General features: G+C 38.6%; 4 protein-coding genes across 4 annotated transcripts in view; 1 reads left to right on the top strand and 3 right to left on the bottom strand.

Moving 5' to 3' along the window:
- The window catches only part of LOC134665777 (uncharacterized), a 28,516-nt gene extending 12,500 nt beyond the window's left edge, over positions 1–16,016 (bottom strand). The window contains exons 1-16 of the mRNA XM_063522759.1: positions 15,625–16,016; positions 14,530–15,431; positions 13,917–14,066; positions 13,352–13,458; positions 12,682–12,835; positions 11,492–11,624; positions 10,970–11,100; positions 9,743–9,946; positions 8,983–9,126; positions 8,112–8,291; positions 7,554–7,713; positions 6,547–6,681; positions 4,350–4,557; positions 2,949–3,114; positions 2,451–2,615; positions 165–2,151 (exon numbers count right to left, since the gene is read on the bottom strand). Of these exons, the coding sequence (XP_063378829.1) occupies positions 165–2,151; positions 2,451–2,615; positions 2,949–3,114; positions 4,350–4,557; positions 6,547–6,681; positions 7,554–7,713; positions 8,112–8,291; positions 8,983–9,126; positions 9,743–9,946; positions 10,970–11,100; positions 11,492–11,624; positions 12,682–12,835; positions 13,352–13,458; positions 13,917–14,066; positions 14,530–15,330 (4,825 nt within the window). The 5' untranslated portion in view covers positions 15,331–15,431; positions 15,625–16,016. The remainder of the gene's footprint in view (positions 1–164; positions 2,152–2,450; positions 2,616–2,948; positions 3,115–4,349; positions 4,558–6,546; positions 6,682–7,553; positions 7,714–8,111; positions 8,292–8,982; positions 9,127–9,742; positions 9,947–10,969; positions 11,101–11,491; positions 11,625–12,681; positions 12,836–13,351; positions 13,459–13,916; positions 14,067–14,529; positions 15,432–15,624) is intronic.
- Positions 16,017–16,704: 688 nt separating this feature from the next.
- LOC134665775 (NADH dehydrogenase [ubiquinone] 1 beta subcomplex subunit 7) lies at positions 16,705–18,568 on the bottom strand. The gene is made up of 3 exons (XM_063522755.1): positions 18,338–18,568; positions 18,003–18,171; positions 16,705–16,881 (listed from the first exon to the last, which is right to left on the bottom strand). The coding sequence occupies exons 1-3, from the start codon at positions 18,444–18,446 to the stop codon at positions 16,800–16,802; spliced, it is 360 nt and encodes a 119-aa protein (XP_063378825.1). The 5' UTR covers positions 18,447–18,568; the 3' UTR covers positions 16,705–16,799.
- Positions 18,569–20,124: 1,556 nt separating this feature from the next.
- LOC134665773 (serine/threonine-protein kinase Nek8-like) lies at positions 20,125–21,795 on the top strand. Its single transcript, XM_063522753.1, has 6 exons — positions 20,125–20,264; positions 20,365–20,455; positions 20,535–20,705; positions 20,802–20,962; positions 21,042–21,192; positions 21,527–21,795. The coding sequence occupies exons 1-6, from the start codon at positions 20,194–20,196 to the stop codon at positions 21,758–21,760; spliced, it is 879 nt and encodes a 292-aa protein (XP_063378823.1). The 5' UTR covers positions 20,125–20,193; the 3' UTR covers positions 21,761–21,795.
- Positions 21,796–21,965: 170 nt separating this feature from the next.
- LOC134665774 (U2 small nuclear ribonucleoprotein A') lies at positions 21,966–25,596 on the bottom strand. The gene is made up of 6 exons (XM_063522754.1): positions 25,420–25,596; positions 25,058–25,205; positions 24,651–24,815; positions 23,883–24,067; positions 23,287–23,433; positions 21,966–22,208 (listed from the first exon to the last, which is right to left on the bottom strand). Exons 1-6 carry the CDS (start codon positions 25,499–25,501, stop codon positions 22,165–22,167), a joined length of 771 nt encoding a protein of 256 aa, XP_063378824.1. The 5' UTR covers positions 25,502–25,596; the 3' UTR covers positions 21,966–22,164.
- Between the last annotated feature and the right edge of the window lie 396 nt (positions 25,597–25,992).

The raw sequence follows: 25,992 nt of genomic DNA, 5'->3' as shown, positions 1-25,992 counted from the left end.
TACTTTTTTAAATAGTAGGAGTAAAATTACTAATGAATAAATTATCTTAGCGTGATTATTTGTCAAAAGGAATTTACAATTTTAGAAACAAATTATTGCAATGGCAACATTGTCTCACTTTTTTTGGTCTTGAATTACGTTTTGCAGTATAGTTGAATACTTACGATAGTAATTAGTGTTCCTCTCCCACAAACAGTTTGTGCCAGGAATATAATTCCTCTCTAAAAAGTCTTCAATGAGGTTCAACGTAAACAAACTCTGACTGAAAAGCAGTATTCTATCGCCCATCTTTATGCTCTCATTCAACAAATAGAAGAAAAGTTCCATCTTAGAGGAATTCTCTATAATACCAGGGATATAGTCTTTAAGCAGTTCAGCAGCCCAATCATATGTTACCTCTTCTGCTTTCTTCATTAGGGCTAATTCTTCTTCTCTGTTTAGTTTTTCTTCTTTTTCACTGTCCTCAGACTCTGAATCCTCTTTCTCTTTAGAAGTTTTTCTGTCTTTCCTTCCTTTGGCAAGTCTAGGTCGACCCCTTGGCTTCGGTTTGTCAGATTTCTTGCTTTCCTTGCCTTTGCCTTTCTGTTTAGATTTTTTACCCTCATCTTCAGATTCGGAAGCATCGCTCTTAGATTTCCTCGTCTTTTCCTTTTTATCTTGAGGTTTCTTTGTATTGTCTTTTGCGAGACTGGATATTTCTTTAGTCTTTTTTCCTTCATCTTTGACAATCATTTTGGTGTCTAAATCGGCGATTTTGACTTCACCGTCTGATTCGGATTTCGTTTCAGTTTTCTCCTCAGCTTTGAGTTTGTCGACTTCTGTTTTGATTGATTCTAGAGGCCAAGATGTGAGCGGACTGCCGGAGCTATTACTTCCGAGTGGCGGTTTAGTTTCAAGATAGGACGGGAACGGATAATTCCCATTTGTACTATTATCTTGGTTTGGAAAACCTGGTATGTTAGTTTGGTTATAATTATAACCTGGATTCCCGTAAGGCGCTGCATTAGGGCCTGTTTCGTTCTTGACTTCACCAGGTTGGAATCCAAGATTAGGCTCGTTCTTAATCTGTCGGTTTGCTTGATTAGATCCACTGTTGTAGCCCAAATAAGGTGATGTATTATCGAACTGAGTTTGCCCGAAGCCACCGTTTGGACCGGGACCAACGTTTGGCTTAATGTCATTGGTTGGGAAGTTACCAGATTCAGATTTAATTTGTGGTTCTTCTTTAGGCGGCATGTTGTTGGGATAAGCGGGGAAGTTGTAAGGAGGCTGGTTGTTCCCGTAAGTAGCTTCGTTATTGGCATATGGCGGTGGGTAAGGTTGGTTGGGGTAGCTTGGTGGAGGTTGGTTGGGAGGGTACGAGGATGGTGGGGGTTGATTATTAGGGTAAGGTCCAGGTGGCGGTTGATTACTAGGGTACGGTCCTGGTGGTGCTTGGTTATTAGGGTATGGTCCTGGCGCTGGTTGGTTATTAGCATAAGGTCCCGTAGGCGGTTGATTATTAGGAAACGAAGCTTCTGGGGGCGCTTGATTGTTAGGATACGAAGATCCTGGTGGGCCGTTAGGATACTCCGGGAATCCTGGCGCATTCTGGTAAGACCCTTGATACGGCGGTCTGGGTTGGTTCCCGTAACTGGTCCCTGGTTGTTCTTGGTTGTTTTGATAAGGTTGTAATGCGTTACCTGGGTAAGGTTGCTGGTCATTTGAGGACGGGTTGTAGTTAGGCGGATATTGCTGACTGTTGAAGTCAGGAGGGTTTCCTGTGTAGTTTTGTGGTGGAGCATTATTAGGATACTGCGGATTGTTATAGTAGCCAGGATTGTTGTAATAATTGCCGTTGTTCCAGTAGTTCTGGTTGTATCCTTGATTGTTCATGTCTGGGTTATTTTGGGGGTACTGGTTGGGGTAGTTGTTGTCGTAGGGCTGCTGTGGGTAGTAGTTGCTGGGGTAGTTTTGGTTGTAAGGCTGTTGGTTGGGTGGATAGTAGCCAGGAGGCTGGTTCTGGTAGTTGTAAGGGTAGGACCCGGGCTGGTCTGGTCGGTAGGGTTGTGGCGGGTAGGGAGGGTTCCCGTAGGGTGCGTCGGGGCGCGGCGGCGCTGGGCCGGTGGTGGTGTTCGGTGGTATTGTCGCAGCTGGTTTCTTTGAGGCACCCTGTGAAGAAATATTTGGGTGAAATGGGTTAAAATAACAAGACAGAGGCCGCTCTAGGGAATGGGAAAATGGGATACAAGTGACAATATATTGGCTATGGTTTGTTCTCTAGCTATCTTATTGCGTTTGTCAACAGCGTCAACACAGGCAAGCAAATTTTAAATGAAATCTCATCTGACAAATGTGACCACTTTTGCAAGAGCTTCGCTGGATCTGGCCTGTTATAACGTGAATTTCTAACTTCTCTTCTAACATTATCAACACACAGCCAGTGAGATTAACAGTGTAGTAGTAATTACCTTAGGCCTGCCAGGTTTCCTGCCAGGCGTGTTCTTGCTGTTCTTCGCCCGCCCCGCCTTAGTGACGCCTCCGAGCTCTTCTAGGTCCAGGTCTTCCTCGATGGCGGCGTTGGCTTCGCTCCTCTTCTTCAGGAAGTTGTACAGGACGTCGGGATGGTTCCAGATCTTGATAAAATATTATACATTCAACAAAACCTTAATAACTGATTTTAGACACAAACATAGAAAAGATATAACACTTTAAACTCCGTTTTGTACACATATTTAATAACTCATGGAACGGGAGTTTTACAAACATGTTACATAAAAAAATTAAAACTTAAAACTCTTCAGTTCAGTTGCACATTTAGAAGAAAAATGTTCATGATGTTGCAGCGTATTTACTATAATGCAAGGTTTAAGGTTTTCCTGTGTCAACCGCCCTAAAGGAAGCCAAAAACTAAGAAAGAGAAGAAATAATTGTAAACGCAATACTAAAGTAACTGAAGTTACACATACCTTGCAGCAAATAGCGAAAGCCTTCAAGGGGTTCGGTACAGACGTGGAGCGAACGACCTCGTTCATGAAACGATCGTACAGTTTCCTTTGCAACGGCGTCATGCGCACCAATAATACGTATTCCTCCTTCTGGGGCAGCGTCGATTGGAGTACTGCGTGCGATCGCCTGCGAAAAAAAAATGTACAATTAGTAGGTACATAACTAGAAAGAAGGCTGGAAAATTTGACAATTTTGACGTAAAAGTGGAAGAGAAGTCGTTCGGTAACAAGATGCTGGCATTTTCTATTCCAGCTAAAGTATCAGCTAAGATAGAGTTTTTATCTAAAAGTACGTCTAGCCAGCCAGTCACAGGCAGACAACGTTGAATTGTATTGTATTGTAGTACGGGCGATTTTCCGCAACTCGACGTCTTGCGCCTATTTTGCGTGATAAAAAGTTATACGAAACACAGACAATGTTATACGAAAAATCATCAGAACCGGGACAAGTCGTTGCTATTGAAGACTGTTTGTTTTCTTACCATACCATGGTGTGATACGTTGTCAGGGGGGCTACCGCGAAAACCGAAATTCGCAAATTGCGGGGATCTTTCTCTTTTACTCCAATGAAGGTGTAATTAGAGTGACAGAGAAAGATGCTCGCAATTTGCGAACTACGATTTTCGCGGTTATAGCCCAGGTCCGGTAATGTAAGCGTCAAATAAAGTTTCATTTGTATGATTTTACCTCTGCACGAAGCCGACGAGCAGCGAGTGTAGCACGTGAGCCCTGTAGCGCATGAGCCGGATGTCCTGCGGCGTGGAGTCGATGCACTGCCCGTTCTGGATGGGCCGCTCGAACATGTTGCAGAACTCAGTCTTGCTGCCGAGGTAGTTCGGACGGACGAAGTCCACCATGCACCAGTATCCTGTCCAGTTAGCGTTAAAGAAGGTAGTTCTGTTTGTAGGTTACCTCTGAACGAAGCCGACGAGTAGCGAGTGCAGCACGTGAGCCCTGTAGCGCATGAGCCGGATGTCCTGCGGCGTGGAGTCGATGCACTGCCCGTTCTGGATGGGCCGCTCGAACATGTTGCAAAACTCCGTCTTGCTGCCGAGGTAGTTCGGACGGACGAAGTCCACCATGCACCAATATACGGTCCAGTTAGCGTTAAAGAAGGTAGTTCTGTATGTAGGTTACCTCTGCACGAAGCCGACGAGCAGCGAGTGCAGCACGTGAGCCCTGTAGCGCATGAGCCGGATGTCCTGCGGCGTGGAGTCGATGCACTGCCCGTTCTGGATGGGCCGCTCGAACATGTTGCAGAACTCCGTCTTGCTGCCGAGGTAGTTCGGACGGACGAAGTCCACCATGCACCAGTATACGGTCCAGTTAGCGTTATAGAAGGTAGTTCTGTATGTAGGTTACCTCTGCACGAAGCCGACGAGCAGCGAGTGTAGCACGTGAGCCCTGTAGCGCATGAGCCGGATGTCCTGCGGCGTGGAGTCGATGCACTGCCCGTTCTGGATGGGCCGCTCGAACATGTTGCAGAACTCCGTCTTGCTGCCGAGGTAGTTCGGACGGACGAAGTCCACCATGCACCAGTATTCTAGTAGGTTGTTCTGCAGTGGGTAGCCTGTTGGATTATAAGTTGTATTAAGTATAAAAAGGTCAGGAATTTGAAGCTTCTATACAGTATTTACGCTCCACATTTGAATGGCAAATTCGTGCAGCATGATTGTGACTATTGTATATGTCGCAGTAAGATAGATATAGCCGTTATATAGTTATAACCCTAGGGATATAATTATATGACGTAACATAGTTATACGAAAGCGATTCATTACTATCTTACTAGGTATATAACTATAATACGGCTTTAGTTTAGTGATATATTTATATTACTGGATTAATTTTAGTGAAATAATTGTAAGTAGGAGTGCAGCGGTGCGGCGGAGGTATAGTTATATCCCTAGGGATATAGTTATATGCCGTATAGTACGTAACTACGTATTATAATCATATTCCTAGTAAGATAGTAATTGTAGGTATTAGGAGTGCGGCAGTGCGGCGGAGGTTTAGTTATATCCCTAGGGACATAGTTATATGCCGTATTATAATCATATTCCTAGTAAGATAACTATTATATATATACAGTGAAACCTGGTTAAGTGGGACCTGGATAAGTGAGAAACCTCTATAGCTGGGACTCATGGTGCGGTCCCGACACTTTAGCACTGAATTACCTCTGTTACTGAGAAAAAACGAACCTCTATAACTGGGATTCGTTATTGTGATTTTATAGTCACATTTACCTCTATAACTGAGACAGGGAGTGTATTTTACCTCTTTTACTGAAACTATATTTATAAGATTACATTTTCCTAATTGTTTTTTGGAATTTTATAGGGAATTGACTTCTGTATCTGAGATAACGTCAATCTATGACCTCTCTAACTTGGACTTCATTGAACAATTTCCGTATTCTTACTAACTCTTAGTCAATCCACAAATTCCGCATTTGCCTAATTGTGTCTAAAGAACTTCAAGTTTGATTTAGTTAATTTATGTAAGTAGTTAAAACTATCGAAACGAAAGCTGAAATTTTGATAGGTACCTATTAAATTTCTAATACGCATTGAAGTTCGTATCAAATTTAATTTAATTTTAAAATATCTATCCTTTGGAGAATCATTCAAAATTAATTCAAAGAAATATTTAAACAGACTAAAAAAATATTTAGGGACAAGGATTATTTTACCTTATTTATTTTTAAAGATAATTACTAAATACCCTATTAAATCACCTCTATAACTGAAATATACTCTATTCTCACCTCTATTAATGGAACCCTCTGTAAATGAGACAGAAATTTATTTGTACCTGGCTAACTGGGAGCCTGGGTAAGTGGAAAACCTCTTTAAGTGAGACAAATTTGCTCGCCCCTTGAGATTTCACTTATCCAGGTTTCACTGTATTTTCATGCTACTATTTTTAAGGGTTTATGAGGCATGGCGATCGATTCACGAAAGCTGGTGCGAGATTTGACAGAATTTCAATGAAAATAGCTGTCACTCAGTAGAAATCTCGCGCCAGCTTTCGTGAATCGACCTGTACTTTTACGTAATATTGCTAAAAAGTATTATACGGCATATAACTATATCCCTAGGGATATAACTATACCTCCGCCGCACCGCTGCACTCCTACCTACAATCATTTCACTAAACTTAATCCAGTAATATAACTATATCACTAAACTAAAGCCGTATTATAGTTATATACCTAGTAAGATAGTAATGAATCGCTTTCATATAACTATGTTACGTCATATAATTATATCCCTAGGGTTATAACTATATAACGGCTTTATCTATCTTACTGCGACATATACATTGAAATAGTTGTCATATACTTAAGAAAAAATACAAAGGCGCTTGCGCGAGGCTGGATTTAAACCAGCGTTTTCAATCTCAACTGACGCCATATACATTATCGCTCTTAAATACTGCTTCCCATATATTATGTAACCTTTGAAAGCCAGTTTGACCTTGTACTTTATTACGATGGAATACAGTGCACCATTCAATGAGATTGCGAATGTAACAAACAGTTTCTGTCTCTTACCTGTAAGAACGACACGGCGTTTGGTCCTCATCTGCTTCAAGGCGTATGATATGTTTGAGTGAGAGTTCTTAATCCTGTGGCCCTCGTCGCAAATTACCAAGTCTGGCCCGGGTTTAACCAGCGCTTCGTACATTTCTGAAACAAAAAAAAACATATTACAAGGGTAAATTACCGTATGCCCTTTAAAGTATAGTCTTTGGCCTGTATTTTTTGTAGAAAAGTGACCACTGTTGTCTTAAAATAAGACAGACATAATCAGACATATGGTAAGTACAGTGACCCCATAAAGGTGCATCTAGCCGTCCAATAGTTTCTTGTCCTCGTCAGTAGGGGCGTCCTCGTTCTTCTTCTCTTCTTTCTTCATCTCTTCTCTGATTTCGGCCTCAAGCTTGCACGCCGGCTCGCCGTCCTCCAGCTTCGAGTGTAACGTAGCGTCGGAGCCCTAGAATAAGTAAAGACTAACCGTCCAACCGTTTCTTGACCTCGTCAGTAGGAGCGTCTTCGTTCTTCTTCTCTTCTTTCTTCATCTCTCCTTTCATTTCGGCCCCGAACTTGCACGCCGGCTCACCGTCCTCCAGCTTAGAGTCGTCGGACAGCTTCGAGTGTAACGTAGCGTCGGAGCCCTAGAATAAGTAAAGACTAACCGTCCAACCGTTTCTTGACCTCGTCAGTAGGAGCGTCTTCGTTCTTCTTCTCTTCTTTCTTCATCTCTCCTCTCATTTCGGCCCCGAACTTGCACGCCGGCTCGCCGTCCTCCAGCTTAGAGTCGCCGGACAGCTTCGAGTGTAACGTAGCGTCGGAGCCCTAGAATAAGTAAAGACTAACCGTCCAACAGTTTCTTGTCCTCGTCAGTAGGAGCGTCCTCTTTCTTCTTCTCTTCTTTCTTCATCTCTTCTCTGATTTCGGCCTCCAGCTTGCACGCCGGCTCGCCGTCCTCCAGCTTAAGAGTCGTCGGACAGCTTCGACTGGAACGTAGCATCGGAGCCCTAGAATAAGTAAAGACTAACCGTCCAACAGTTTTTTGTCCTCGTCAGTAGGAGCGTCCTCGTTCTTCTTCTCTTCTTTCTTCATCTCTTCTCTGATTTCGGCCTCGAGCTTGCACGTCGGCTCGCCGTCCTCCAGCTTAGAATCATCGGACAGTTTCGATTGGAACGTAGCGTCGGAGCCCTAAAAATATATATATATTACAACTTCGAATTATAGTTAGAGTCCGTCTATGCTAACTCTGCACAGACTTTCACGTGTCAAAATGAGAAGGTGCCATAATAAACGCTTTTTCTAGACTAATATCTGGGAGACTGAGCTTTGCTCGGAAAACATTAAAAAAATCGTGTTTTCCCAGATATCAGGCCTAGCTAGATCGATTTATCGCCCCCGAAAATCCCCTATATAGCAAATTTCATCGAAGTCCCCGAAATATATATCTAAATAAATATACATAGAAATAAATAAACAATAATTGCTCGTTTAAAGGTATTAGATTAGATACCTTTTCTACTTTTAATAACTCTCTCCTTGAAACGAAAATAGGTCAACAAATAAAAGCTTTCATACAAAAGTCATACCTGAGTATCCTCGTTGAGCGTGTCCGGTTTATCCTTGTTCTTCTCTCGTTCTTCCCTCTCTTTCTCTTCGGCCTTGAGCTCGGCCTTCTTTTTCTTACGAGGCTTCTTGTCCTTCTTCATGCTGAGCAGGCGGTACAGCTCGTAGCCAATCATGAGGACGCCGCCGACCGTTGTCCATTCCTATTATGAAACAAGGAAGGGTTAATAATTCATAATTATATATTGAACATATTATAAACCCCGACAAAATTATAAAATCATCATCTGTTGAGTTCAAACCTATCTAAGAACCATCCCTGGTGCATTACAAATCCTTTACACTGCAATTAAATCAGTTTCTGTAAACTTTACAGAAACTGATTTAATTGCAGTTTCTGTAAAGGATTTGTGCTAAGTGCATAAATGTGCATACAATATACAGTCTCCATTTCGTTGGGGGTAAAAAAATAAGTTTAGGCACTGGTCCAACTTTTTAACAACTCAACCATAAGCTAGGGAAGTTATAGTTAGGTGTACTGGACATTTCCCACAAATCGAGCACCATTGTGCATTACGAATGTATCCATTAATTTTATTGCTTTATGTTGTATTGACACAAATATTGTAAATAATGCCGCTTATGTAATACCTACCTTTAAGTAAATCGTATGTTTTCCCTCACAGGACAGGCTTATGCCTAGTGTGGGGGTCAGAATAAACTGTAAATGTTCTTATGTTTTTTTTTTTAAATAAACTATTTGTATAATTACTGTTTAGAGCAGCCATTGATAAAGTAAGAATTGTAATTAGGTACGAACGCTAATTTTCGGTAACACACAAGAATACAGAAAAAAGTAACGATAGCACAGAAAGAAGATGGGTTGATACTGACCTTGACGACTTTGGCGCGCATCTGCAGCGTCTTGTGGCTGTCGTTGAGCACGTAGATGGGGAAGTTTCGCGGGCGCACCTCGCCGTGCGCCGACAGCGGACTCGTGGCCGCGTCCAAGGGTAGCCACATGTTGAATTCCGCCACCTAACACAAGTTTTTTTTGTAAATTAGCTCGATAGTATAGAGACCGTGCGCGATGGAGGATCTGCCATCTTGTGGCCTGAATCGGAAGCATTAAACTGTACATTGACTCTTCACAACAAAGCAAGTGTCGCCACAGAATAGATAATAGTACTACCGTACAGAAAGGACACTTCCTACAAACCCGAAGTTTGATAGCATTTCAGGGTTGATACATGCTATCCCTTTGCTAGCCCTTACAAGTTGCAGTCGGGTTGCAGCATAGAAGTAGCACTCAGCAATTAATGCAGATCATATTTCTGTATGGGCATTTCAGAATGATGGGATGATTTAACTATTTAAAAACCAGCCAAGTGCGCAAACCAGCCAAGTACGCAAAAAACGGCAAAAAAATCACGTTTGTTGTATTAAATATTTATTTTATTTTTAGTATTTGTTGTTATAGCGGCAACAGAAATACATCATCTGTGAAAATTTCAACTGTCTAGCTATCACGGTCACGGTTCATAAGTTGTGACAGACAGACAGACAGCCAGACAGACAGACGGACGGACAGCAGAGTCTTAGTAATAAGGTCCTGTTTTTATCCCTTGGGTACGGAACCCTAAAAAGCGCTTACCCAATTTTGCAAAGTGTTTATAGGCATGATACACAGCACGGTCTTGGAGCTGGTGTGCCTCAGGAATATGTCGCAAAAGCACACGATTTGCAGAGTCTTCCCGAGGCCCATGGAGTGTGCCAGAATACACCCGAAGCCGGTAGATGTTGAGAATCTTTCAACTGACTCTATTATGTTGTCGAATAAGAATCTGACGCCGCCAATCTGAAAATTGAGTAGTGTAAGTTTTCTATCGCAGCAGTATATAGCAGCAGTGTATATATAGCAGCAGTGAAGCGACTTGAGAAGATCTGGAGGAACCGAGGAATTAACCGCAAAACAAAGATAAAGCTCATGCATACCCTAATCTTCTCAATCTTCCTGTATGCTTCCGAGACTTGGACACTGAAAGCCCGGGCACTTAGAAGGATAGACGCGTTCGAGATGTGGTGCTGGCGCAGAATGCTGAATATATCTTGGACTGAACGCCGCACAAACGAGTCTATCTTAAAGGAGCTCAATATCACCACAAGGCTATCCACCATCTGTACCCAAAGAGTCCTCAAATTCTTCGGCCACACAGTCAGACGCGGCACGGATACGCTAGAAAGGTGCATTATTACCGGGAGTGTCGACGGACGAAGGAGTAGAGGGCGTGCACCCAGTAGATGGTCAGATGTGGTACAAAATATTACCCAGACTTCGCTCCAGGCAACAATGCAGATGGCCGAAGATCGAGAGGCCTGGAGAGCAGTGGTAGGAAGAATAACCCATAGGAGTCACGTCCCTCAGACATGAGGTCACGACCACGAAGAAGAAGAAGTTTTCTATCAATAAAGATTTGGACTGTTTCGGTACAGTCAGCAGCAAAAGTTGCTAAGCGGGCGAGGTGTTCAAAATGATCTTGAAGCTACATTATTTTTAAGGGAACAAGAGCGTGTCAAGGTAATTGTGATCACCTCGCCCGCTTAGCAACTTCTGCTGCTGACTGTAAACCTCGAAATTTTTTATATTTTATGCATAGTCCGCATAGCCGCAAATATGTTAGCCATTAATGCTATAATAGAGTTAGCTTTAATGCTTAGAGTTAACAGGACATTGTGGCGTCTGAGACTTGGCCGTTAATGGCCTTAATCAACGCGATTTGCCCAGTGGCACTCAAAATATTAACCTATTAACGACTCGTTACGCTATTCGGATTCGGCACAACCTTTCCAATTTTTCCAGCGTAAAAAAATAAAGATATACCTGATGAGGTTTTATAACCCGCGCTATCTGAGGCGCTAGGAAGATATCCTCCTCATTTTCGGGATGTCCCAAATTTATGAGAACTCGACCTTGTTCGTCCGGCGTGTTGTAAGCGTCATTTACGTGGAGACCTGAAATATAAAGTATTACTCTATAAAGGCTGTAGACATATTAATACGAGCATGTTTTTGCATAGCTTAAAACTGAACTTCCATATAATTATCAAACCTGATGACAAAATTTTACGAGAATCGGATGAGAAATGCGACCTGTAGGGAACCCCCGAATAGATTTACGAAAGCATTTTTGCCCACGCTGAAACGGAGACGCTATACTCTCGCTTCGCGCTCTCTTGGTCAACTAGAATTTGGAAAATTCACATCATATGTTTTGTGATAACTGGATTGTCCAACGTTAGCCCTTGGGTGTTCATTAAGTTGGAAGACATTCCTACATTAAAACCCATTTTCGGTCACCTGTGTGTGACTTAATTTAGTCCGAACTGTAATAAAAAATATTTACCAGAATTATGTGGATCTTCCTCAACCTCCGGGCTCTTCGGGGCTTCCGAGTCGGACAGCATTATGCAATCGTCCGAATCGGACCCCGACGACGATGACTCCTCGCCACTGCTGCTATCCACGATCTCTACCACCTGCAACATAAGGTACAAGTTTAGTTAACACATTCATCCTCACTCATCCTCAAAAAGGAGGAGGTTATCAATTCGACGGTATTTTTTTTTTGTATGTTACCTGAGACAGAACTCAGTCATTTCTGAATCGATTTGGAAAATTATTTTTCCAAATACAAATATATCCGTAATATCGATATTCTGAATGTCGGATAATTCCGAAATTCAGATGAAAATCACCCAAAATTCCATCATTATAAAAGTCTCTTTTCGGAACTATCCGACAGTTTTCGACATTCGGAATTACCCGAATACACTAGTTCTTCTCTATAGTTCGCGATCTAAAGTATCTGTTATTACATATATAGAGACTTTAGAGGCACATCTCAGTTTAAGCTATTAGATAATGGACATAGGTAAGTTAACTTGTTTTCATCACACTCGCTCAGTAAATGTGGAATTGCACGCAGGTTTAGCGGGAGTTATAGAAAAAGCGTTTTCCCTAGGGAGTTATGAAGATTCTAGTGCCATAATTAAGTCTTGTCTTTATACTTAATTAGGGTTCCGTACCCAAAGGGTAAAACGGGACCCTATTACTAAGACTTCGCTGTCCGTCCGTCCGTCCGTCCGTCCGTCTGTCACCAGGCTGTATCTCAAGAACCGTGATCCGTCTCAGATGATGTATTTCTGTTGCCGCTATAACAACAAATACTAAAAACAGAATAAAATAAAGATTTAAATGGGGCTCCCATACAACAAACGTGATTTTTGACCAAACTTAAGCAACGTCGGGAGTGGTCAGTACTTGGATGGGTGACCGTTTTTTTTTTGCCTTTTTTTGTTTTTCTTTTTGCATTATGGTACGGAACCCTTCGTGCGCGAGTCCGACTCGCACTTGCCCGGTTTTTTTTTTGTATCGCAAGTGTGATGAAAAACATTGTGTGTAACTCAGGGCGTAATAATATTGCATACTCGAGTCTATAAATTTAACTTACTCGTTTGCAATATTTAACTTACGCCCCATGTTGCACAATGTACTATTCTTGTTGAGCCATGAGAATATATCTAATGGACTTACCTCTTTCTTATCAGTCTTTTGATCGGGTTTAATGGACTTGGAGGCGCCAGACGTCGTAGGCTTTGGTATCTTGGTCACCTCCACTTGACCTGACTTCATTGTGGTCTTCTTCATCTCGCCAGATGGCAGCTTCACCAATACTGTGTTTGGTAGGCTGTAAAAATAACATAAAAGTTAGAGAATCAAAAAAATTGGTGGTATATGCTAAATAACCTACCTGTAAAGCCGATGGTCCTGATTTTTGGCGTAGGCACTAGATATTACGGAAGCGGGTTCCAACCCAGAGGGTAATGTAGACCTCCTCACAATGTTTTCCTTCACCGAAAAGAGACTGGTAAATATAAAATGATATTGTATTGTAGTTCGGGCGATTTTCCGCAACTCGACGTCCTGCGCCTATTTTGCGATATGATATTTCGTACATAAGTTCCAAAAAACTCATTGGTACGAGCCGGGGTTTGAACCCGCGACCTCCGGATTGAAAAACGCACGCTCGAACTGCTAGGCCACCAGCGCTTGCACGTATGACGCGCGCATTCTACAGCAAACATAACAGCGAATTCACTAGATCTAGAGTCCAGACTCTGGAATAGTCTGGACACACCTTGAAAGCACTAGGTAGTCCAAATAAAAAGTTAAATTCCACAAAAATATTATTAGGAATACATACTTGAGTTTTCCAGGCCCTTTCTTTAATAGGGATGAGCCTCCTTGTAACAGTGATAACGTTTTCTGATGTATTTTGTTCTGCCGATTTATCGCTATTTGTTTTTGTACCTGAAAATATTTAAATAAATAAGTACATGTAGGTACCAATAGAATTGTTATTCTATTGGTACCTAAGTCAGTCCCTAAGTCACTTCCTGTCATCCAACGTTTAATGCTTTTTTTATTGTTTTATTTTTCATATTAAACTAGATTTTACTTTTTCGATCTTTGGGCCAACTTGGTCCTATTCTGACTGCATCCTACATTCATCCATCCTATTAAAGTATAAAAGGTATCAGGCATGGTATAATAATATACTCCGCCTGGTACTCTCTTCCCGTCTTTTCTAGGTCACCTAACTGACACAAGCCTATGTCATCATGCGACAGCGCTATATGATAATATGCGGTAGCCCTATATATAGCGGCCATGTTATTGTGACGTAGGCTTGTGTCACTCTGGGAAGAGAAGACCATGTTTTATTAGACTATGGAATCAGGTATTAAAGTATATTTTGTAACAATTACCTCTCTAATGATCCTCTGCTGCTCCTGGACTCTCGCAAGACGCTCTGACTCCTGCCGCTGTGCAGCCAGGGTAGATGCATCTAGGTTCTTTTCGTCCATCACATCTCGGATGTTCCGTCTCATATTGAGTGCATTGGAGTTTTGTTTTTTCTAAAAATAAGAGGTTTTATCAATTAAATACAATAATAAGGAGTTGGTTAAAAAAAACTGAAGACATCAACCTTTATAAATAAATAAATAATTATTATAAGGTAATCAAATCAGTTCAACCTAGTTATGTAAGCTTAATAAGGTATGTATTGGGGGTAATGAATTAAATAAATATAAATACTTAATTAGTCATACATTTCCACTCGTAGACAGCTGAAATCATAATTTTTGGCTTAGTGTGATAACATCAAGTTACATAAGGAAGCAAAATTCTGTACAGTCACCTGCATTAATATGTTACCCTTCGAAGGCCGCAAAAATATGGTTTTACAAATAAGATCGTGTCAGATATTTTTGCGGCCTTTGTTGTGTAACAAATTATTGCAGGTGACTGTACAAGTAGTCACAAGTAGGTTGAATAATAAGTAGTGATTTAGGTTTATAAAAAACAAGTAATACTCACATCTTCTTCATTCTCTGTCTTCTTGTCTTCCTCACTTGGTGGTTTCTCTTCTTCGTCATCTTTCTTTATTGGCTTAACACTAATCTCACCCATTTCTTTCAATTTTTCCGTAATGTCAAAATCTTGACTGTTCTCCTCATTTTTCATGTCTAATAATTCATCCGCCTTTTCAGGACACAACTCACTCTCTTCAACTTCTGAAATCTCCACATTTTTAGTTAAATCTAAGTCACCATCACTAATAATATCACTTATAGATAATGTTTTTTTCTCTTCGGGTAGCTCCGCTTCGGCAGGCACAAGCTCTGGCTGTGGACTGGCGGGTTTAGGCGGCTTTTCATCACTCTTCTTACTTTGTACAAAATCACCAGTCTCTGGATCTATGTAACTTTCGTCATCCTGGTTCAACTCTTCAACAGCAGTGGGGTTAACCACAAACTCCTCCTCTGACAAACCATCACTGTCCGATTGACTGTCCTCACTTGAAAAATCACTTAACTCTAATATATTGTTACCAACAAGACTTCTTATAGCTACACCAGTGTCTTTTTTGAGTTTTTTCGTGAAATCGTGAAATTGTTTGACTGCTTCTAGTTTCCGTTTGTTGCTCATGGGCCGTGGGCGCGGGTTGGAGCGCCGGCGGCCGCGCATGGCTGCTGCCTGAGCAAAATGCGCTCGCTGGATCCTGGCTATAGTATCATCGTCATCGTCACTGTCCCAAGTGTCCTCATCAGACCCCTCTTCGTCGCGACCTTTTCCTTTTCTTTTGTTGCCAGAACTGCTGCCACTCACGTCACTCATGGTTTTCTCGTTCACGCTTCGGAATCCAAATATCTTTCGTTCATGTCCCGCGACGCCAGAGGAAATTTCGTACTCAAAATGCCATTCTCATACAAGGTATCCTAAAACAAATTACATACAAATTTAACTGAATTTTAAATTTAAAAACAGTGGCATCGTTTTTAATCATATATTATAAACAAACATAACAAATCTCTCTTTGAGATCCTTACGTTCTTTGTAGTTATTCCACGGCTTAGAGAAATTGTATAAATAGGAGGTGAAATAAGCCGGATAACACCTTATAATATTCACCTTATGCAATTCCTCAATTCGGAAAACATTACATTATATTTTTGTCTAATTGTTAATTATCACTACAAAATAATATCTGCAATTAAATTTTAGGGAAGCCATTACTTCCGCAGTAAATAGCCTATTCGACAAGCGTGTGTTTACAAAAATTGTCAGAAGATGTCACAAGAAAAGCTATGAGATGACTCTTGGGTGACCATAGTTCTTAAGGTGTGTAATTGCATGTCATTTGATAGAATCGTACATGACACTTTAACCTCTTCATAAATAACTTGGGATACAAAACACATCCTTGTTGACTTACATCAATACGGTGTAAGTTACGGAAGCAATTTTTTTTAGACAATGGCAACATTATTGATTTTATTTGGTGTTGTCATTCGCAAACCATAGACTCGTTGCTTATTCTTTTCAAAATCTCTACGAGTAAAAAAATGTTACGAGACGATAATCAAACTCACTGCTTTTGTAATGTTGGCTTTCATGATTATTTATACTAAATTATAGACAACTTGAGTTGAAAACTAATACGGAACTGTACGAGTTTATTTTTCTCTCAGCTGTATGGAAATAGTAGATTGTGTCATAAATGACATATTGACATTGAATCCTGAACGAAACGAAGGATTCTAAAACGTAATCCCGAGCGTAGTGAGGGATTCAAGTGTTAACGCCCAAGGGGAAAATAATTTTGCTTATATGTGACACATACTGCTTCTCATACCAGTATCACTTATCGTTTCCATGTTGATTATGCAAAAAAATATTATCCTACATTATAAAAGTTTGATCCCACCGAGGGAAAGAAAATGCATTTTTTCGAATAGGTGACGTGAAAACATTTTTTTATTTGCAGATTTTCTTTGCCCTAGGTGTCATAAAAAGCTTAAATAATTATGTAAAAGTAATTTGTCATGAAATAAAAGGTTACTAACTAGGTACAATACAACCCTTACTGTAACTGACGACTTAGAATAATTCCATTTTGTACAAAAATGCTATAGGTTTCATATGGAACGATTATATTTGAATTCTTCTTTACTTCTTCAAAATCATTTTATTATAAAAAAAGGTTAAAAATAAATAGTAAATAAACAAGGATTTAATTGATGATCTATTTACATTCACATGAATTGTATATTTTAACAAGTAAAACTACATTTTCCTCCGATGATTTATGCTGCAGCACCAACAAGTCGCTGCTCACGTTTTCGCAGGCGGCGCTCACGCTCAAATTCTTTCATGCGCAGAACATAGCTGTAATAAATTAAAAATAAATTAATAAAATACTTTACTTGGAAATTAGTAAGTTTTTGAAAATAGAGATTTTACTGTATTAACTTTAATGAATAACTACAGTTTAAATTTTTGTTTCAGATTCCTTTAACTCAAATATGCTACCAATGCTACCATTGAAAAGACATTATTGCCAATCACTTTCTCTTGTCCATTGAGAAATAGTTAAAATTTGTTTCCATATGTCAAGTAAGAAAAAGTAGATTGTATGTCATTACTCATCACTATTTTGGTATCAGTAAGATGAGACATTTCCCAGACATAATATTTCCTCAAATGCTACATAACTATAACTACATGAGGTTCTATGTATGGCTTATCAAATCATGTATATGACTATGAGTTATAATCATGCTACTTGAAATAATGGAGGAGAAATATATATATAATTTCTAAAAATTCTAACTATCCAATAAATATATTAATCGTGACTGAAAAATGAGAGAAAATCATCTAAGAGGTACTTTGTTTCTTCTTATTTTATGCAGTGATGTAAGGGATTCTTGAATGCATGCAAGTTGATAAAAGCAACACGTCATATTTTCCATAATCATTCCTAGATTAATTAAATCACTCATTCAGCATCTATAACCAAAAATATGGCAAAATAGAAGAAAGATTAAGCTAGAGATTAAGTTAACTTTGGACCAACTGAAACAGAAACGATGGAGGTCATTATGAAAAACTGGACAAGTGCGAGTTGAACTCGCCCACCGAGGGTTCCTTACTTTTAAGTATTTGTTGTTATAGTGGCAACAAAAATACATCATATGTGAAAATTTCAACTGTCTAGCTATCACAGTTATAAGCCTGGGGGCAGACAGACAGAGAGAGGAGTCTTAGTAATAGAGTCCCTTCAGGTACGAAACCCTAAAAGTCACATTTTGATAGAATTTTATTTTATTAAGTGATATGCCACACTTTGTTATTGCAAATTCCATACAGAGTTACCTTTGTCCGACTCTCCACACAAAACAATATTTTTCTGTTAGATTACCAGAATAATTTTCACCAGAACTTAAAAATTTAACAGTAAAAATATCTTTCTCAGGAAATACAGCGAACATAAGACCAATACTTACTCTTGCTGTTCACAGTTCAGATAATTATGTTTTTCATGGGCACACTTGTAAAGCATTGGCATTTTATCGTATCTGCAAACTTGGTATTCTAGTAATTGTTGGGCACAGTAATCGCGGAATTTCGGGGGGATTCGAGCGGATACTAGATCCTCCTCCTTCGCTACCATTTCTGTAAAATCAACAAAGTTTGTGGTTATAACCTGAAGAAAAACAATTATATAATAGGCATTAAAACTGGTACCGGACCAAACAAATGATTAAAATTTTAGAATTAATGAAGTACTAAGTTGTTTTTGCCGATTTAAGTGTATTTAATCCAGTTATCCGATGAATACCTCGTTGTTTTCGCTGAAATGCAAAACCACTTTGCGGGTCGAAGGTAGGCTTATCGTCCATGACAAGCCCCACATCGCGAGCGTTCAATGAACCCATGATTTGACCCATGATTAGAGTTTATCCAGAACTGGGTTTCAGGTGAACAAACACTCGGTAACCAATAATTAAAGATGGTTTTATGTGATGTAGTCTGAGTGTTGTTCAATACCCTCGATTTTTGATTTTTGAGAGCCCCAGGGTTGCCAACTCCAATTTTTTTTTACCCCTAGAACTCAACTTAAAACCCCTAAAACTGTACTATTATTTTGGAAAACCCACTAAATAAAAAATAAAAGAAATTATACGTTTAATTAATTCTTTATTTATACATTTTCAACCGGTTCGACATTTTTGTGATCATACATACATATGAACGTTATAGATGGTCAAGCAAAACTTGTCAGTAGAAAAAGGCGCGAAATTCAAATTTTCTATGAGACGATATCTAATTTTTTTAAATTTGCCGCCTTTTTCTACCCTAAAAAAAACCCTAAAAAAACCACTAAAAATATTTAGCCCCTAAAAAAACCCCTAGCTGGTTTATTTCCCCCTAAATCTAGTGGTAAAACCACTAAGTTGGCATCCCTGGAGAGCCCATAGACAATAGACATGACAGCTGTATTTTTTTTTTGACGTGACGATTCATTTCACGCAGTTCAAAGTACCGACAGCAAGCGAATAAATTGAATTTTAACAAGGAAACGTACCGACGAGAGCGGTATAAGATGGTTTGGCAATGTATATGTGCAAATATGATTCCGATTCAGGCCACAAGATAGCAGATCCTCCAACGCGCACGGTCCCTATCGTAAATAGTAATATGTATGTACCTGTGGTTCAGAACCACAACCACAGTAAAAACACTATGTATTGTATTGGTCCATTATTGGTCACAAGCCCCCTACTCTGTCTGTTCTATTTGACGGCGCAGCAACTAGTATCATTTCTCTCTCCTTGCTCTGTTAAAAATGCCGTTTGTCAAAAAAGGACAACCATACTGTTGACAAGATTGACTTCAAATCCGAGTGTCCCCTTTTTAGGTGACCCAGGCTGTGCATGTGTGCCTAAAAACGTATATGTGTGCTCTTTTAGGGATGTGAAAAGTCGATTTTAATAATTTTATATATCGATAAACTCTACACAGCGGAACGAAATAGTGATTAATTGAAGCTTCAATATCTTCGTTAAACATAAACATAATTGAAATGCTAATGGATAATGAATATTTATAATGTAATAAAATAATTCAATTATTGCGGAACACCTATTTTAGTATAACTTTCCCTTGGTTCTCTCCTGGGGCGTGACTATAAAATTGTGATCTGATAACCATAATAAAGAATAAAAGCGTTTTTGTTCATTTCAGGTATCGTTAAACCTTTGAAGTAAATTAAAATTGCAAGAAATGTCGATAGTTTATCGACATGGCTACAGCAAAGTGGGCCGCTTTGTTAATCGTACACTAAACAAAAAGTGGTCCCACTGACAGCTCGCTTGGAAGGTATCTGTATATTCTTATATCTATGATAGGTCAAGCAGATCTTGTCTGTAGAAAAAGGCGCGAAATTCAAATTTTCTATGAAACGATATCCCTTAGCGCCTACATTTTTCAAATTTGCCGCCTTTTTCTACTGACAAGATTTGCTTGACCATCTATATTTATAAATTGGAAGTCTGAGGGTAGATGGAAAGTAACCGACAAATACTACCTACACAAAACAATGCGCACGATGGATCCTCGTATAAACCGTTAAGCAACGGATTCGGCACCTTAATCAATTGACTCCTTTTTTACATTTATTAGGTATTAATTGCAATGGACACTGTAGCAAGGTACAATAAACATAATTTACATATTTTAAAAACCATCGGAAAGGGCACTTACGGGTACGTAACTTTTTTGAACACTTGGTTATGTTTAAATAGCTTCTCTTTATATCTTTACTAAATTATAGTTTATAAAATATGAACGAACGCTTATTTTCAGAAATGTGTTTTTATGCGAAAGGCGTGATATTCAACTAGTGACAATAGTGAAAGATATACAATTGGACATAAAGATACAAGACCACAAGAAAGTAAGTTAACAAACATTTTACATTTTATGGAAGTTCTACTTCGTTACCAGAGTGTTTTTTCACCATGTTTTTTCTTCAGGACATAGAAAATGAAGTGGATATTCTGTCAGCGATGAACCATCCCAATATAATTAAGTTCTATGATTGCTATTACACTGACCGTCATGTTATGATATCTATGGAGTATGCTACTGGTGGTAACCTGGCTGAATGCATGTACCATCGCTATCCAAAATTAATTAAACAGCAGGTAAATTTCAGTTCAAATCAAAGAGAAATGCATTACACGCACGCTCCCTAGTTTAGGGAGCGTCTTAAATTAAATCTTGTTACTCATTTATTTCAGGAAATAATGTTTTTCTTGTCACAAATCCTGCTTGGCGTGAACTTCATACACGGTCTAAATGTGATTCATAGAGATATAAAAGCAGAGAACATTCTCTTAACTGGCAAACATGGAATTCTGGTGAAAATAGGTGACTTTGGAATTTCGAAAATGTTGGCCTCGTAAGTAGCTTTGATTTCTAAGGAATATTTCATTCTACTTACCAAGAGATGGCGTTGTTAATATACTTATTTCTTTTAGTGCCAAGAAAACCTCAACAGTGATTGGGACTCCTTATTATTTGGCACCAGAGCTATGCGAAGGAAAGCCTTATGATACCAAAAGCGATGTTTGGGCACTAGGATGTTTATTATATGAAATGTGCACACATAAAAGGCCTTTTGAATCAGAGGTAAGTTGCATCAAAGTGGTAAAATTGCCACCTGTCTAATGTGTATGTTGTCTCACATTTTGCTTAATGAGAGAGTGAAGACGCAATGACATTGGATTGGACAGATGGAATACCACCCTAACTCATTTACCAAGTACGAATTCAAATTCTCATTGGTACAAACAAGTTTTTGCCACCATTTTGATATAAGTTAAGCCTGAGACCTACACTAGATGTCGCTATAATGCAAAATGGCGGATGTCCTAGCACCGTACAAAATACACAGGCTGATTGAAAATGAGGTGAAAAGTTTTGAGTTTACTTAACCTATTCCTCACTTCGTTTATTTTTCCAGACATTAGTCGGCTTAGTAAAGGCAATAACAAGTGAAAGCGTACACCCCATAGACATGACGATGTATGATCGAGGTGTACAGGATCTAATCGACTCCATGCTATCGATTTTACCAACGAAGCGGCCAACGGTGCAGGATCTTATAGGGAGACCGGTTATTCTGCCTATGGTGTATACAGTTTTATTAGACGCGGGAAATGAGGAGTTACTGTATGAAGTTACTAAGGAGTTCTAAAATTATTTATATTTATGTTTGTCATTATGTTTGTCATGTGTTTATGTATTTCAACGACGTAGCTTTCCAAGCTGATGTAATATTATAATGAAATGTGTAAAATATTTAACGCGTGCAGGATACGCTTTAGCAATTGAATAAATTAATGTTTAGTAAAAGTGACATGACAATAAAATTAAATGGAGAAACAAATAAAACAATTTAATGACTTTAAGTTTGATTTATTAAAAAAAAAGTTTTGCTAATAAGAAAGTGTGTATCTGTTCTTTCGCTAAATAAGGTTTATTGTGTAGTATCCACCTTAAAAGCAGTATTTGTAGTATGTTCTTATCAGCTCAACGGCACACAAGTATATTCTTAAAGTTAAAGGAAATGTATCTGTTCTTAACGTAAGTTTCGCATTCTCACAGGCCATTCTGGTCAGTTTCCATTTCTTCCTCGTCTTCCTCTGAAATAAAAGAAAATTATGATTGGCATCAGGCAATAAATCGCATTGTTAATATTAAGAATTGGACCGAACGAGCTCATTATTTGTTGAATTTGGGAATGGTATTTTAGTCAGGGTTCTTTTTTAGGGCCTCAACATTTTTTTTAAATGTAGTTTTCACAATAATGCCAACATAACTTGTGCAAAAATGAGTTTAGGGAGGTTTAACATCTTCTAAGTCTCTTTTTAAAACCCAACAAGAATCGATTGAAATTACTGAAGCAAAAACTTATGCAAATATTATTTGAATGGGTTAGTCATTATATGAGCTATTGTTTTGAAAACCTTTCATAGACAAGTTTTTGTAAAACTGGTTTTGACGCTGTTCCTAGATTATATCTGGCCGAATTACAAGACCTCTACAAAATAAATGGTATGCCATAAAAATGTACAGCTGTTCCAAAAACGTATTAGGCGGCTGCAACCCTTGTTTCAACCCAAATATGGTGCTGACCGCTCTCATCCCTGTGATTGAAAATTGTTAAATTAAAATCTATTGTTTCAATTATGAATAAACAAATCAATTCAATTCATGAGGCACCATTCTTCACTTTCAGGAGTCAGTCTCCATCATCGAGGAACCAGTTTCTGATGATGGACTCCTGTGGAAATTATTTGTTATCATTTTTCTTATGATGAATGAAAATCAAACTATTATAAAAACTAAATTAGACAGGGCGCTTTTTAGCGGATAGACTGCCATAGTTGATAACACAATACTAAAAATATGTAGTACTAAAACAACAATATTAAAAACGTGCAGAGCCTATGGGGCAGTCAAAATAGAAAATGCGCCCTGTGTAAGTTTTTCCAGGTTCGATTGAGCTGATTTTTTTTCAAGTACATATTATTATGTAAGTTGGATGACAAAATAATATATATTGTAAGTGACCTAAACATGACATATTCATCAAAAGTTATTACATTGTTGGCTGTCCATTCCTTGCCAATAAGGGACACCTTAGTTACCTATTGCTTGAAAATAGCATTATATAACAAAAATATTGTCCAAGTAGAGAGTAACAAAAAGCTATCTTACGCTGGCCGTTTGTTGGCTGTGCCTGCAATGGCTTCTGGCCAGGAATCTGCCCTGACTGCAACATCCTTGTAAGCTTCTCAACCTCCACCAGGGACGAGGCATTCTTGATGGCTTCTCGGATCTTGTGAATCTCTTGAGGAGTAAGGTCTGGAAGGTGAAATTATAGAAATTAATAAAAGTATCATTATCATATCACCCAAAAAAATGTCTGCTGCTGGACACAGGACACAATAACCTCCACAGTGATTAGACTATTTGTGCATTTCTTCCACTAATGGTTCTGAGTTAAATTGATATAGTAGCAAATCACTTTATGTTCTTTGCAGAATTTTCAAAACCAATAGGTATATTAGGGCCTTCTCTCAGCTTATAAAATGTCAAAATAATTAGATAAAATACCACAATACTGATAAAAGGTAATATAAAGTAGGCACCTACAGCAAACTAATCTACCCCATAAAAAATAATTTATGATAAAATAATTTTTAATATAAGAGTTCCCACTAATGTGTGTAATTGAAATATCTCAATAAACTGGCCTCATAATTTGCTCTCTCATACTGCTGAAATGGTTAGTAAATGGTCAAAGAACTTACTAGTGACTTTGTTGTCAGGCAAGTTTCCTCCGGGGACAAATGTCTTTGCCTTCCTACTGATCTCCTTTTGCATTTCTTTGCCTTTTTTACTCTTGAACAGCACATTGGCATCATCCCTCTCTTTTTGCTTAATTTTTCGGAAATCAAGTAATCTTAGTTCTGGCATTTTGAATGCAATATAAGCTCTGCAAAAGATAATTTAGCTCATTAACAGTAAAACAAATATTCATTTTTTGAATTAATTATTGGAACATCTGAATTATTCATTTACTTAGGGGCTTTGAGATAGTTTAGAAAGAAGCAAGTTCAAAAACCTGAATTGCTTTAGGATACCAAAATACAATGAAATACAAAATTTCTTTATTAACCAAGTAGAACAGGCAAGATTGACAAAAGTAGGTAATTATACATTTATAATACATACATTACAATTAATTTAACAGTAGCCCTCACTAGGGAGTGTTCCCAGTACTGGTTTTCTATACAAATACAGTACCAGAACCGGGAATTCCTGGTTCTCGCCATACAAACTCAGTACCGGGAGCATTCCCTAGACCTCAGACTAGGATTGTGGTGAGCGCGTAAAGTAAAAGGAATATTTGTGTAAAGGTCAGAATATTTTCTACAGTGGCAGTAGTTTAGTTGACATCATAGAGGTCTTCTTATATGGTGAGTTTGAGGGTCACATGCAAATTGTGACCAGATCTTTTCCAGATTCAGCTCATTTTATAAATTATGTCCCTAACCTTGTCTTTTTATCCTACTAACCTGTAATGTTGCTTATTTGCCACTGGATTATTCATTAGGGACAGTGTTCTCAGCTTCGGCAATGTAGCTAGAGGATCCAAATCACCAAGTTCCGTTATATTGTTGTTGGACATTATCAAAGACTCCAAATTTGGTAAATACTGCTCTAATGATTCACCAATCCTCCTGTAATAAATGGCAACATTTAACATATCAGCCTATATATAACCTCGTGTAAGACCCAGGGCAATATATTTTTATTTCTATAAGGGTCAAAGCTTGAACTGGATTTGTTTTGATTTAAGTATCTTACCATTATTTTTCTGCTTTCTTTAATGGCATAATAGGCATCACAGGTTAATGGTGCAAAAAGCAAAATGAATATACATATTATTTTATTTTAAAAAGTTATAATAATATGTACTTACACAATCCTGTTGTTGTTCAGTAATATGCATTTCAAGCGTTTCAATAACGGGAAACCATCCAATTTTCTTACATCATTATCTGAGAAATCAATGGTATCAAATTGATCGAGTGTTGCCCCCAAGTTTTCTATTTGTGGTATTTTGTAACCTACAAAAAAAGATGAGGATAGTCAGAAAAGTTTAAACAATCAATAAAACCAAGATTACTGTAGCAAAAAGTCCAGCTAGAATTACAGTACAAACGTAGCCTGGATATTCTGCGTACATTCAGGCCAAAGGTATATAGATTATTTTATTTAAAATCATAGTTTAAAGGAGAAAATAAGTATGAGGTTATGTATGAGGACGATTCAGTTTCTAACCTCTCAAGTCTAATTCGCGATCCCGACAGGGATTCATATACTGCATAGAGTTCTGTATGAGTTCCGTCGTAAGCTTCACCATGATTGAATAACGTTTGTTTTGTTTTCTAGTAAATTATACAAGCTTTGTTTTTTGATAACGCCGCATCACTCACAAATCACCAAATCTCACAAGAAATAAGTGTCAAATCAAATTGTCAAAATGAACGCCAAAGTCTATATATACTCTATGGCCAACGCCAGCTAATTAGTGTTGCTAGGTGTACCAAACTATGCTATGTATACATGATCCCATCAAAAACATAAATGTAAAAAAGGAGAGCCAAGTTCAATACAAAAATTATGCTTGGCTGTGGGGTTCGCCGCAAAAAGAATAGATATCTAAATGAGTGCCAAGTTCTATGCAAATCCAAATATGTATTTATAGGAACAAAATAACATTATAAACAAGTATTAAACTCTATTTCTTTGCTTTATTGGATACCTATAACAATTGCTGTAATAAAAAATAAAAAATAGTACTACTTATAAACCTAGGGAAGAGCGGTGTCTCCCAACACAAGCATAAGCTTA

This window comes from Cydia fagiglandana, chromosome 7 (assembly GCF_963556715.1).
Source record: "Cydia fagiglandana chromosome 7, ilCydFagi1.1, whole genome shotgun sequence".
Lineage (NCBI taxonomy): Eukaryota > Metazoa > Arthropoda > Insecta > Lepidoptera > Tortricidae > Cydia > Cydia fagiglandana.
The sequence above is the reverse complement of the archived record's forward strand: the minus strand, read 5'-3'. Positions and strand labels throughout refer to the sequence as shown.